Source organism: Thunnus albacares, chromosome 7 (genome assembly GCF_914725855.1).
Source record: "Thunnus albacares chromosome 7, fThuAlb1.1, whole genome shotgun sequence".
Taxonomy (NCBI): domain Eukaryota; kingdom Metazoa; phylum Chordata; class Actinopteri; order Scombriformes; family Scombridae; genus Thunnus; species Thunnus albacares.
The window spans coordinates 30,672,231-30,686,145 of NC_058112.1; the positions used below are offsets into that span (position 1 = coordinate 30,672,231).

General features: G+C 38.3%; 1 protein-coding gene across 2 annotated transcripts in view; it reads right to left on the bottom strand.

Moving 5' to 3' along the window:
- The window catches only part of LOC122986274 (neuronal acetylcholine receptor subunit alpha-7), a 55,286-nt gene that overhangs the window by 16,712 nt on the left and 24,659 nt on the right, over positions 1-13,915 (bottom strand). For both annotated transcript variants that reach the window (XM_044357446.1, XM_044357447.1), the window contains 2 exons: positions 7,480-7,559; positions 1,765-1,932 (listed from right to left, as the gene is read on the bottom strand). In XM_044357446.1, coding sequence (XP_044213381.1) covers positions 1,765-1,932; positions 7,480-7,559 — 248 coding nt within the window. The remainder of the gene's footprint in view (positions 1-1,764; positions 1,933-7,479; positions 7,560-13,915) is intronic.

Below are 13,915 nucleotides of genomic sequence, written 5' to 3' on the forward strand. Positions count from 1 at the left end.
TAAGTACAAGTACAAGTATGTGATTTGAGACACACTAAAGTCAAACTCGTCTACTGGCAAAGGGAAAAGATTTAAGTCACCTTTTTTTAGTGAGTTTACCAGCGTTTAAAAACCCCACATATTTATGCTAATTTTGCTGTAAAAAAGGTAAAAGATTTTCTTGGGAGTTTTTCTTCTCTTCTTGGTGCCCAGTAGATTAGATTAAATGTCCTGTCGGTTATCGATTAATTAGACCAAGTGGTTTCCTCCCCTTCCTTCTTTTTTCATTCTTCTTCATGTCCCCGGTGAAGCCAGGCTTATCTGTCCAGCCCTGATTACAGAAACAGTCTCAAATAAGCCCTCATTAAATTAATGAAGTCATTATGGATGTGTGTGTGTGTGTGTGTGTGTGTGTGTGTGTGTGTGGCGTCAAACCATGAGATCACAGATTTTTAAAACTGAAGTATTTTAGTAAGAATTTAGATTAGTTTGAAATACTGAAACGTCCACACACATTTGGCCGTGTAACGTACACTACGTCATACTTTATAGTTAATCCACTTCCAGCTCCTGTTTTTAACCAAAGATATTAGTGTTAAATGTAATATACAGGAAGTTAATTCAGGGATTTTATAACCTTGGAACATGTTCAAGTGTGAAACGAATAAAAGAGGAATCAACTACATTTATTTTACAGAAGCACTCAATTTCCTTTGAATTTTCTCTGAGGTAAAAACAAAAGGTATAAGTTCAGAGCTGTCGTATGAGTCATGAACAGAGGAGAGACACTTGTTTGATTTAGAACCATAATGAATTTAAGCATTCTTGTGAATGAAACTCGCCCACAAACGGAGTGGTTCCATCGCCTTATATTTTATTCTTACATTTTAGGGGCGTTGATTATGCCAATGATGAAGTCTCACCTCCTCATGAACAGGTGACCTTCATCAGGCTCAAAAACTAGAGATTAAGACAAGTTCAGGCAGTTAAGAGTGTTTGTTGGATCTGACTCATCGTACGATCAAAGAGAGTTTTAGGAGAGGAATATGAAAATGTTCTTGCATGAGGCCCAATGGTTCTAAAAGATTAAAAGAAACCAAACTTATGTCCTTTTTAAAAAAGATGCTGCAACATGCCAAAAAACAAGGTTTTCAGCCTCATGTTTCGTCTTTAAAGGGGACGTATCATGCATATTTCCAGGTCTATATTTATATTCTTGGGCTCTACTGGAATATATTTGCGTGATTTATAGTTAAAAACTCCTCATTTATCTTCTACTGGTCCTTTATGCAGCCCCTCAGTTCAGCCTCTGTCTGAAACAGGCCGTTTTAGCTCCTGTCTCTTTAAGGCCCCGCCCCCTGATGAGCACACTCTGCTCTGATTGGTCAGTTTCATGAAGCTTCCTCCGGCTCTGGAGGCTACGTAAGCAAACAGTAATAGTTTCTTTACTTGAAATGGGAACTTCTCAGATACATCCATACATGTTGGACCCGAATCAGATTCGGAATATGAGAGTGGACGACATGAACAACCCATGAAGCAACAAAGGCTACAGAACAGACGGACATTTGTCAGCATGTGTGAACAATCAAACACGAGTTTGCAAAGTTAGGAGTTAACTTTACCAACAAAGCGTTCAGAGCAGGTTGACGTCCTTTTGTTTTGAAACGAGCATTTTTACCTTTGACCATATTTAACATCTGACATCATAACAGTATAAAAATAACAGAAAATCACAAAAAAGCACAATATGTCCCCTTTAAGAGAATGTTGATGTCCTCTTACCCACGAGGTCCCACTCTCCGTTGGCGATGTATCCGGTGATATCAGCCTCAATCATCTGCAGGTCCAGAGACCAGCCGCCGTACGTCCACGAGCCGAACTTCAGGTCGCAGCGCTGCACGTCGAACGGAAACCAGCGGACGTCGATGTAACAGGTGCTCTTAAATATCCCTGAATATAAAATAAAGATTCAGACGTATGATGTAAAAGACAGTTTTGTGATTAGAAATGAAAAAACAAATGAATGCAAGCTGTAAGGAGGAGATTAAGAAATGAAAAGATAAAGATTAAAGTTCTGAGGAGGGGAGAAACATGCATAAAAAGATCAAAACAAGGTAAATAAAATGAAAATACTTTTGGTGTTTTCTCTCAGTCTCTGATCAATATCAAATCAAAACTTACAAAAAATGATAATTAGAAAAAGTAAAGAGCTTCACACAATGTGGACAAAATAAAGAAAAACAGCCATTAGGAATGTATGAAAAAGATAAAACCCCAAAAGTTGAAAGAAAATAAATTACAAAATGATTTGGTTGGCAGAAACGACACGACTCCGAACACAGAATGCAGAGAGAAGAAAAGTAAGTGAATGGATTTGTGCAGACAAAGGACGAGCTGCAGATTTTACAGATACCACGAGACAAACTCTACTCTGAAAAGTACATAACATATGTTTTTTTCTTTTCACAGGTCAATAAGAAAATGTGTCTGGTCTCCTCGTGAGAAACCATCATTCTGCACCGGAGGACTGAGTTTTTACGTTTCTATTAACTCTGTGTGAATCTGCTGGGAAATCCAATCTGTTCCCAGACACGCGAGCAACTGCTCCCTCCCGAAAAAAAAAAGATGAAAGTTTAATGATCCCTGAGGGAGAAATCAGGACACTTCTGTAGCAGAGAGTATCAGGATACAACAAAGAAGAAATTAACTTTGGATAAAAATGAAATATCAGGGATGAAGGTGACTGAGATTTTTAGTATGAAGTGGGAGGAAAAAATGTAGATTAAAGTTCTATGAGAAGCAGGAAGTGACTGACTGCAAATGTACATAATGTATCCTGGCAGTAATATATACAAGAATAATGAAAGTATCTGTATAGTATATTCCACATAGGCTTATAAAAGATCAATAAAATGTGAAAGAACATTGACCGTCCAGATAACCGGTGATGCAAATCAACCAGCTCAGTCAACTCCGGGTTTTCCAGCTATGAGCACATTTATGTGAAAGAGACGGGTTGTTAATTACGAGCGACATCATCAGAACCGTGAATGAAGTACTTCAAACTTCTGTTTTAGGAACAGAAAAAGTCATATTCAGCCAACGAAATGTAAACAAGCCTGTAATCATAAAACAGAATAAGAAAATACACATAATAAAAGTAGGCTGTGGCTTAAAATACATGTAGGAATTATTATATATGACTTCAGTATAGAGTGAGTATGTTTTCCTATGTAGTTGGATGATGAAGAAACCGTTCAGATTGTTTCTGCTACTGAAGCAAAGAGTGGGAAACTAGTTAATAACTGATGAGGTCGATCTGACCCAAATGTTGTATTTATAATCATGGGAGCTAATTAACAGCGTGTGGATTATTTGTCTAATAAAAGACAAGTTTTCATTTTTATTTCCAGTTATTATCACACAGTTGTCTCATGTTATTCTGAGATTTGCACAATTAAAATGCAGCTAAAATCATCATTATTATGTGATTAGTGTCGTAAACAATCTCTCCGTTTGTTAGAAGCTCTGTTTTAAAACCAGAGTGGAAACAGAAAGTCTGGAACAATAAAATGTTTCTACTGACCTATACAAATATATATAAACTTAGGACTTTTGTCCATGTCGGGATCCTGTAGGAATGATCTGATTGGTCAGTGGTTGGGGTGTTGACAGATTCCAGAGCAGGTTAGCTGTTCAGTATATGTTGCCATGGTGATGAACCCCGGTAACCTCGAATCCAGCTTCGTAGTACGGGTCTCTGGAGAGTCATGCCAGCATGCATCGATGGCATTTTGACAACTGTAGTAACTGATTTAAGCTGAAAATGTCAGATCAATGAGCACCCACTTTTATTACCAGCACCTTTATAAATGACATCTGTGTCACAGCCAAACCAACATACGTCCTTAAAAGCCACCTGACGGCTTCTTGTGCTTGATCTAAACAGTCCACGTGAGGGAGAAATGAAGAAGAGAAGACAGGGATGAACAAACGAACAAAAGAATGAGCTCCAGCCTTGATGAATCTTATTAAATTAAATTATCTTGTTATCTTAGGAAATCAGCCTTTGTTTTCTCGAGATAAATTAACTCGCGATCTCAAGATAATGGCATTAAAAAAATAATTGCAAGTGCTGCCGTTTTTGGCTCCTGGAGTTTTCAAAAGCCTGTTTTATAATCACCCACATGGACAGTTGATTTGAGAACGAGTTTAACAATTAAAATCCCCTAATGTGAGATGAAAACCCTGTTTTTGCAGTCAGTTTGCTGTGAGATAATTATGAATACGACTTCTTATCAATTTGTCATGTGTCTGGCTGGACAACTGCTTTACAAATAAAATTGAGCTGATTAGACTGTGAATGTGTAAAAAGAGGAGAGGAGGAGTTGACTGTGTATCTGATTTGATCTGTAACGTCTTCATCAGTAACATTTTGAGACAGTCGCCACGTCAGATCAGGTGATCATGATGCTTTTTATGAAGATTTTAAGTTTCTGTATATATTTCTCTATACTCTATCATAGTTTTCACTGTTAGTGGTGGAGTCTGCCGTCCCTGCACTGGATTCAGAGTGTCCACCTACACACGAGTTACTGTTTGTCATTTCATCTCTTTGATATCAGCCTCTCTGTTTACTTGTTCACTCTCCTGCATCCGTATCAGAGCTGAATGTTTCCTGCTGCTGCTGCTGCTTCACATTAAAGGCGTTCAGCTGGTGAAACGAGACAGGTCGCGATGTTACGTTTGAGTGACAGATGCCATCTAGCAGCTGTAGTAATTATGGAGCGGTGGTGCAGTTCAGATGATGTATGTAACGTATATGTTGACATTCATATGAACCCAACAGAGGACTTTGCTACAGGAGAACGATGTTTGTGTCCTGTTTTTAACCATGAGTCAGGACAGTTTTTATGATTGATATTTTATGATGCCCTTAACACCATGTTTATTATTGTAACCATGACGATGAAGGTCACCTGGAGCATAAGTGAGACTCCTAAATAAACTCAGCATCAGCCACTCTTCATCCCTCCCGTCCTGTTTCCTAAGCCTACACTCTTTAAACTACAGATGGCTGGATACAACAAACAAAGTTTTAGTATTTATAATGTTGTGTTTGGAGGTCGTATTTACTTTTTTTTCACATATCTATTACAATGAGGAGATAACAGTTATGCTAGCAGCTAAGCTAATTTAGCAAAGTGGTTTTATGAAGGCAAAAGGCATATCGCAAACAACTGTTTATCTTTGTTTCAGCTCTTTCTCTGTCCCGCTCTCTTTGTGCAAATGAACGCCATCTTTTTTAACCAGTACTATTTGGGATTCAGTCTGGCTGGTTAGTGGCTGCAGGGTCATCCATCACGCCACTTTATAATCTCCACTAGATGGCGGCGGGGCGGAGTTACGGACCGTACTTTGACGACACCAGGCACCGGAATAACAACAGAAGGGCTGCAGGCAGCAAAGTATGGCTGAGAGTCAGTGATACCACTTCATATTAGATATTCATTTAAACATTAGTAAATGTCTAAAATCTTAAATAATTAATCCACCTTTAAAGGACCAGTGTGTAGGATTTAGTGGCATCTAGTGGTGAGGTTGCAGATTGCAACCAACTGAATACCCCTCTCTCCCCCTCAAAGTGTGTAGGAGAACCTACGGTGGCCACGAAAGTTGCGAAAAACACAAAAGCCCCTCTCTAGAGCCAGTGTTTGGTTTGTCCGTTCTGGGCTACTGTAGAAACATGGCGGCCTCCATGGACGAGGACCCGTTCCCCATGTAGATATAAAGGGCTCATTCTAAGGTAACAAAAACACAATGATTCTCATTTTCAGGTGATTACACACTAATTAAAACATACTCATGAATATTATGTTAAATTTTAGATGCCACTAAATTCTACCGACCCACACCACAAAGTGATCCTTTAAACCCAAACCATGATCTTTCCCTAAACCTAACCAGACCTTAACCACAGTGTTGTCACATCATAAAACATCATTATTTTCAAACAGTGACGTGTGACATTTTTGGAAAGTAAACAGATGATGTCGTCCTGCTGATTACTGCCGATAGACGCGCCAGATTAGAAAACACTCTTATGTTTCGTTCTGGAGTCACAAGGTCAAACAGTGTATTTGGTCGTTTAATTTGGAGGACTTGTTAGGTGGCTTTTCTTGTGAAACATAAAATCAAGACAAGTCAGATTCAGGAATTATTGAGCTAATATCATGTAGTCTGATTCTGGCATGAAGCTCTTTTCTTTCTATATCTAAACTCTGTATTGTTTCATCCTTTAACTCAACAACAACAAAACGGTTCAAACTCCAAAGCAGAGATGTTTTACTGGTTTAATTTTTTAATTTTTCCTTCTATGTGCTCTCTAGCTTTCGTTCTATCTTAAATCGAAGAGTTCTTGCATCAGTGAATCAGTGTCGCAGCAGAGTGATCAATAAAGTTTCATCTTTTCATCAGTTCAGGCTCAGTCTTTGGCTCTGGGACACTTCAGCAGGACTTTTGGCTGCTGCAGGGGTCAAACTCAACAACACCACCAACAACACACTAATCAATGTCAGCTTTCAGTAGTAATAGAGCTGTTACGACTTTTATTGGTTATTGATTTCTGCTCAACTGATGAGTTTCCCTCCTGCTCCTAAAATACAGTTTCCTTCTAAATTACTGCTCAGTCTTTCAGATTTATGATGTTTTCTTGCAAATCCCAAAATATCCTCTATCTTCTAAATATTTACTCTCCAAAAGTTGGCCTCGATTTTTCCAAAATGTCCATACTTTGCAAGAAATCTCTGCACCTCACAAGAGTGCTCACTTACCAAAATAATTGTCACTTTCCTAAAATTTACTGACTCACCCAAAATCCAAATAAAACGTAAAAAAGAAAGTTTTAAAAAACCCCGAAACACAATAATAACACCAACAACAGCCCTGAACTCTTAATGTAAAACAGTCTCGTTTCCTTCAGCAGCCTGGTTGAAAGTCATGATGAGTCTCAGGTCGTCAATCAGGACCATAACTCCTCTTGACCTCCTCCTGTTGACCCTTTGACCTCATATTGACTCCCCGCGCCTCCTCCCTCAGACCTCCATAAAACTACATGTCTCTCAGGGTTTAATGGAGTCGATCACCAAAAATCCCACCGGGGAAGCGTGCACTCTTTATTCTGACAACAATAAATTAATGTCCATCTGTCTATAACTTCCACTGAGAGGGCGTTTCAGTCATTTTAGTTATAATTCTATAGATTCACCTAATTTTAAAATTCTCTGGTTTGATCAGCTGTAATTGTTATGAGCAGCCACTGGAGTAACCACTTCTTTCCAGGCAGTAAAATCAGATAGATTTTGACAGGAATATAAGACATTTTGGGGTTTTGTTTGAAACTTTTGAGGGTCTTAAAGAGAGAAAGGGAAGGGCTATTTAGTAGCAGGAAGTAGGAGGGGCTTGTTTAGCAGTGGGAGGGGCCTGTGAGGGTGTTACCTGGTGGCAGGTACTGGCAGTAGCCGGTGGAGTTGACCAGGATGTTTGTGTGAAAGGAGGCATCAAATCTTTCATCGGCACTGTGGAGAGAGAGAAAGATTAACAGTCAGTGTCCGTTAGAGGCACATAAGGTCAGAGAGTTGACCAAATCATTTCATTTCATCAAGGCTACAGCTGAACACACACACACCACTGTACTTCTGTACTTGTGAGGACCCTCACTGACAAAATTTATTTCCGAGCCCCCTGCCGTAACCTTCACCTGAACCTAATTCTAACCTCAAACCAAGTCTTAACCATCAAACAGCCCTCTGAAGAGGTCAGGACAAGACAATGTCCTCACTTTCCAAACTGTCCTCACCTTACAAGAATGTCTTCACTTTACAAATGTTCGTACTTCTCTTATTGTCCTCAATTTTCCAAACGTATCCTCTCTTACCAATAGTGAGAAACATCTGAACAACAGTAGAACAGACAGCTGGCCAACCAAATCACTCATTTATGATTGCTACACCATCTGACAAAATCAACATAAACACAGATTCATGACAAAAACCGTATCATCAGCTATATAAACATGTAAGATTAATGATCAGAGAAAGTTTGAGACGACAGAAAGTTGTTATCTTGACGGACAGCTACAGACAGAGCTGGTTACTCCGTTGAGCTCTAATGCAGCCGAACTCACAATATATTTGTTCTCATTTACATATTTTTCTGTTTCTGTTGTCAGACAACAGAAAATGCATTAAATAGTTATTTAATTCACTACCATAAACTTTACTTAACTAACAGTCATTCTCAAGCTGCTGCACTGACGTCATCTGACAAAATCGACATTAATCCAGGTTAATGACAGCAGCACTGCCGTGTATTCAGCTATACTGACATTTAAAATGAGGTTTGAGGCGACATAAAGCCTTTGAGAAAAATGCTGATTAGTACGACGGCCGCTAGAAGCTCCAACTGACTCTCATTCAAAAAGCTTCAACTTCTCTCTAGAAATACTGAGTCAATCGTTTTCAATGAGTCATTCTGGTCTCAGTCTCTTCATTCAGGCCTCTAATAAGTGTGCTGGTGGTCATTTTGGAATTTATTGTAATTTAAAATGGTCTTTAGCTTCTTAAATGAAGTACTGCCTTCTTTTTTAATCCTTTGTGTCTTTCTTATCTGAACATGTTACCTGTCTAACATGAGACAGAACACACAGTGATTTAAAAACTGATTACGCCTCTTTCCTCTTACATCTTCATCTGAATCATCCACGATTGAGGTTAGAATTAGGTTCAGGTGAAGGTTACGGCAGGGGACTCGGAAATAAATTTTGTCAGTGTCCGAGAGCTGTCGATTCAACTCCAAAGTCGTTTTTGAACACTTTCACTTTGTGCTGTATTGTGCAGGTGTTCGTGTTTTTTTGTCCATGTCATTCAGCAGACATTCAGGGAATCATGTCATCAGTCAAACAGAAACCTTTTCATCTTTAGAAATTGCAGCTTTTAAAAGAAAAAGAAATGTTAAATGCAGCTTTGGCATTTTCAAACGTGGTGATTTTGAGACTCTTTTATTTCAACCTTTGATTCTAAATGACTTTGACCTTCTGAGGATTTATATGTGGAACTCGACTTCGATCTGTAAAGTTCTTTATCCCTCACAAGCCAGAGTTTGTGTTGTTGTGTTGGATTAAATTATGTTGTACAAATGTTCAATATTTCATCCACCTGCTGTGATATATTAGAAATTTATCTCCATCAAAATGTGGGGTCAAAATTCAGGTCTTTTGGGGGGAAATAACGTTTCATTACTAATAATAATTGACCTTTTCACAGTTTACTTTAGTCTTTTGTCCTTTTTTAAATTGATTTTGGTGGATTTTTAGTTAAGTATGTGCCTTTTTGAAGGAATATAATCCACACCTTTCATGCACCTCATGTGGACACAGTACAGTCAATAAAAGCAAAAGAGGTGCTGAAGGAAACATGCTGATCATGTGGTAGGAAGCAAGAATACTGACAAAATCCAGGTCAGTGCAGTGATAGTCCGATCCAAATTTTTTGTCCTTTTGAGTCATATGATGAAATGCTAAAATCAGGACCAGCTGGTTGGTAAAACAATAGGAATACAATTTCAAGCGGTATTATCAGAGCCAAGAAAGAAGCATCATAAGAAAATCAAGCAGCGTGTCGGCATTCCAGCTCCAAGAGGTGAAGAAACAGACGGAGCATCCACGTCCTCCAGAATCGGCCAGAAGAACAAGCCGATCAGCATGTTTCCCTCAGCACCTCTTTTGCTTTTACTGACTGTACTGAATCCACATGAGGTGTGGAGACCAGCATGTGCTTCATCATTTATTCCTTCAAAAAGGCACATACTGGGATTTTAAATCTTTTAGGAGCTATCCCAATTGGATCACACACTTTATTGAAGATTTCATGACTTTACCCTATTTTATCAACCTATTTATTCCATGACTGATTGTTTTCATTCCAGCCTGGTCGCCAGAATAAAACGTTGGCAGTTTATATTTCTGCAAACCACAGAAATGTTGAATATCTACGTTTCAACACATGTAATACGTAGCATATTAACATTTCAACCAAGTGGTTGTGCCTAAACCTAACCAGACCTTAACCACAGCGTTGTCACACCAAAAAACATCATTATTCAACGGATAGAAATGTTAATATGCTTCGTTTGTAGAAATGTTGATATGATACGTATTAAACGTGTTGAAATATAGATATTCAACATTTCTGTGGTTTGCAGAAACGTTCAACGCCAACGTTTTCTTCTGGCGACTGGGTTGTTCAGTCTTCTCTTATCCCCTTAGTAAACCAGGGTTTAAGAGTAATCAACCAGTGCCGACACAAAACTCTGTGAAAAGAAAATATTTTATTGTTTTCTTGCTTCTACTATGAGGAAATGTTCAACCTAACCCAGGCCCAGATTTTAATTGCTCAGATCACCCCTTGTGATTTCAAAGCTAGATCTTGGTTTGGTATTATTCACCCAAATGTCAGAGGTCTACTTGCTAAATTGGATCTAGTTAAAAATCTGGGCATCTCATCTGATACTTATATTCTTGTTTTGTCTGAAACCAGGCTAAACAAATCTATCACAAAGACATCGCAATTTAGGGTTACAATCTTTTTCATTGTGACCATCCCAGAAAAGATGGTGGCGTTACCGTTTACATAAAGAACAAATGTCATGCTAGCATCCCTACATCAGTATGTATCTATGTGAACTTCTTGCCTTGAAACGGGAACTTCTTACAAGCCATTTTTATCACTGCTGTAGGTTTGGTACAAGCAGTGCAGCTTTATCATCTTTGAGTAAACATCTATCAATCTTAGATTTTAATGAGGTTCTCTTTGCTGGAGATTTTAACTGGGACTGGTTGTCTTCTGTCTCTTACAGTTTTAAATCTATCTGTGAGTCATTTCCACAACTAAATAATTGCTCAACTTGTCCGAACCTTAAATGCCCAGAGAAATCTTCTTTTCTTGATTTATTTTTTTTAACAAATACTCCTCATAAATATTGTGATATTGGTATTTTTGCAAATGATTTAAGCAACCATTGTGTGCTACAGTCAGACAAGCTAAGCTCCAGAAATCAAGACCACAAATTGTTCTTTATCAAGACTTTAAGCATTTCTGTGAGCAAGCTTTTCTTCGTGAGACTTCTTTGTGGGACTTTGATTGGAACAAAATCTCTCTCATTTATGACGTAGAACTGGTTTGGAACTACTTTCATGATGCTTTTATTAGTTTTATAAATTAACATGTTCCTGTCTGCAAAACATTCCCTGGTTTTCCTCAGAGCTGTCCAGACTAAAAGAAGGGGGATGTTCTCTGGGTTGATTGGCTAATTTTTAGACAGCTCTGAAACTGCTTTACTTCTCTCATCAAAAAGGCTAAATCTGAGTTCTACCTTTCTAAAACTGCTAGAAACTGAAATGATCCTAAGAAATTTTGGAAAGTAATAAAATCTTCATTTGGGAGTGTAATCAGGAATTAGTTGCCAGTCTGAAATGTAAATAATGTAATAACTGATAAATCAGCCATTTTTAACTGCTTTAATGAACATTTCATTTCTTCAGGTTCTTTATTTGAGTCTTCACATCCTGATCCAAAACAGCCAAATGAGCAGAGGGTTCACTTTTCCCCACCCCCAATTAATTCTATGGTTCAATCTTTGATACAGATTTTACTCCTCTTAATGTGATAGTGGTCCATGGAGCCTTAAAGCAACTGGATCCTAATAAACCCGCAGGTCCTAATGAGCTTGATCCTTACTTTCTCAAGTTAGCTGTAGACTTTATAGCAGAATCTCTTACTTTTAATCTCACCCTTTCCAATAATGACATTCCTGATATATGGAAATCTGCCCACGGTCTCCCTTCGCTGATCTCTCAGTCGGTAATAACTACAAGCCAATCTCTAAATTAAGTCCTCAAAAAGCTTGTTAGTGAACAACTTAAAGGTTTTTTTTAGACACAACTGGTGTTGTATCTCAGCATCAGTCAGGCTTTAGAAAACAGCACAGCGTGATAACTGCTGCAATTAAAGTGGTGAATGACATTATTGGAATGCAAAAACTACCATGCAGCTCTTTTTACTGATTTGTCCAAGGCATCTGACACAGTTGACCACATCACCTTGGACAATAGACTCAGATAGACAGTACAGGCTTATCTGTGCGAGCTGTAAGCTGGTTTTCAAATAACTTGTCAGCTAGAATTCATTGCGTCCAGTTTTGCGCCCAGGATTTTCCTTTTTCTTCCTCTCTGTATCAAAAGGTGTACCCCAGGGTTCCATACTAGGACCACTGCTGTTCTATGTATATGTAAATAATTTTTGTGATAATTTATCAAATGCTGCTTTCCATTTTCATGTAGATGATACTTATCTATTGCTCATCCCCTACAAACCCTTGAATTCCTGCAGTCTGCCTTTGATGTGGTTCAGTCCCATTTGACTCAACTTAAGTTGGTGTTAAATGCAGACAAATCCAAAATCATGCTATTTTCAAATGGCAAAGACTTATCATCTAAGCTCTCATGTGCTAAAGAGGTTGACATTGAAATGGTCTCAACATATAAGTATTTAGGTATCATTATTGATCAGAACTTGTCATTCAGATCACACACTGAAAACCTAACTGAAACTGAGATTAAGTTTATTCTTTTGGAATAAATCATGTTTCTCCCTCCAGACAAGGAAACACCTGATTTTGGCAACTTTTTTACCTTTATTGGATTACAGCAATGTGCTCTTTATGAAGGCATCTGACCAGTGCCTAAAGAAGTTGGATACTGTATACCATTGTGCTTTATGTTTTATTACTGGTTGTGGCCATTTTGAACACCACTGTACTCTTTTATATAAAAATCTCTCCTTGGACTGGTTCCTACTTATCTGTGTACATCTCATGATATTCTACAGATGTTTGATCTCCAAGGCAAGCTTTCAAATACGCAGCCCCTTCCTCCTAGAACAATGTACAGAAGGACCTTAAACTGTCAGAGCTGAATACTATTGGGGAATTTTAAAGGATCAAGAAAATAGTGCTCTTAGTCGATGTGAAATGTAAAATTTTTCTTAAGTTTTTCAAAAATCGTACCTGTTTATGCATCTTATCTGGATTTTGTCCATAATCTTGTTTTACATATTAACTGGATATTGTGTTCACAAGTTTGTAGTGTGTGACAGTTGTATTTGTCTGTTTATGTTGTTTGTATTTATGTTGTTTATGTTTTTAACAATGTTTATGCTGCTCTTTTGCCAGATATGTCGATATTAGACTTTTACCTGGTTAAATAAAGGATTAAATATGTTAAGATAGGATAAGAGCTTTATATACATGGCTATGGTCTGGACAGAAAAAGATATTTTATCACATTTGCAGCGTATTATCTTAACTTTTTTTGTGTGTGTGCAGGAACTGGAGTTAGTTGCCGGAAGAGTTTGTTAGCTGTTGAAAGTAGAAAACTCAGTAAGTAAAACTATAGTAAGTTTGCTGTAAAAGTCAATATGGTGCCCAATAATAACCCAAAGTCAGACTCCGAAGCTGTTCATTGGGCCCCTCTCATTAAAAACAGCCAGGTCAATATTCCCTCCGACAGCTAGCTCCCCCCCCTACCAGGATCAAACTCTGCTCCTGAACGCTGCTCAGTTAATGAGCTGAAACGCTCGTCGCCTCCCACAGCCAGCAGCTCCTGATGTGTGTGTTAACAGTGAGGTATTAATCCTGACAGGGAGAGCACCTATCTTTAGCGCTGATAACAGGCGGGAATTAGCTGAATTAGCTTGTTTACTGAATCAGAACCGAGGTATGAAAATAAACCTCGAACAGTGAGTCGTCTCACCGTGAAATAAAACATCCTAAATCCACCAGAAGACAAACTGATCAGTGTTTCTCTGTGTTCAGACAT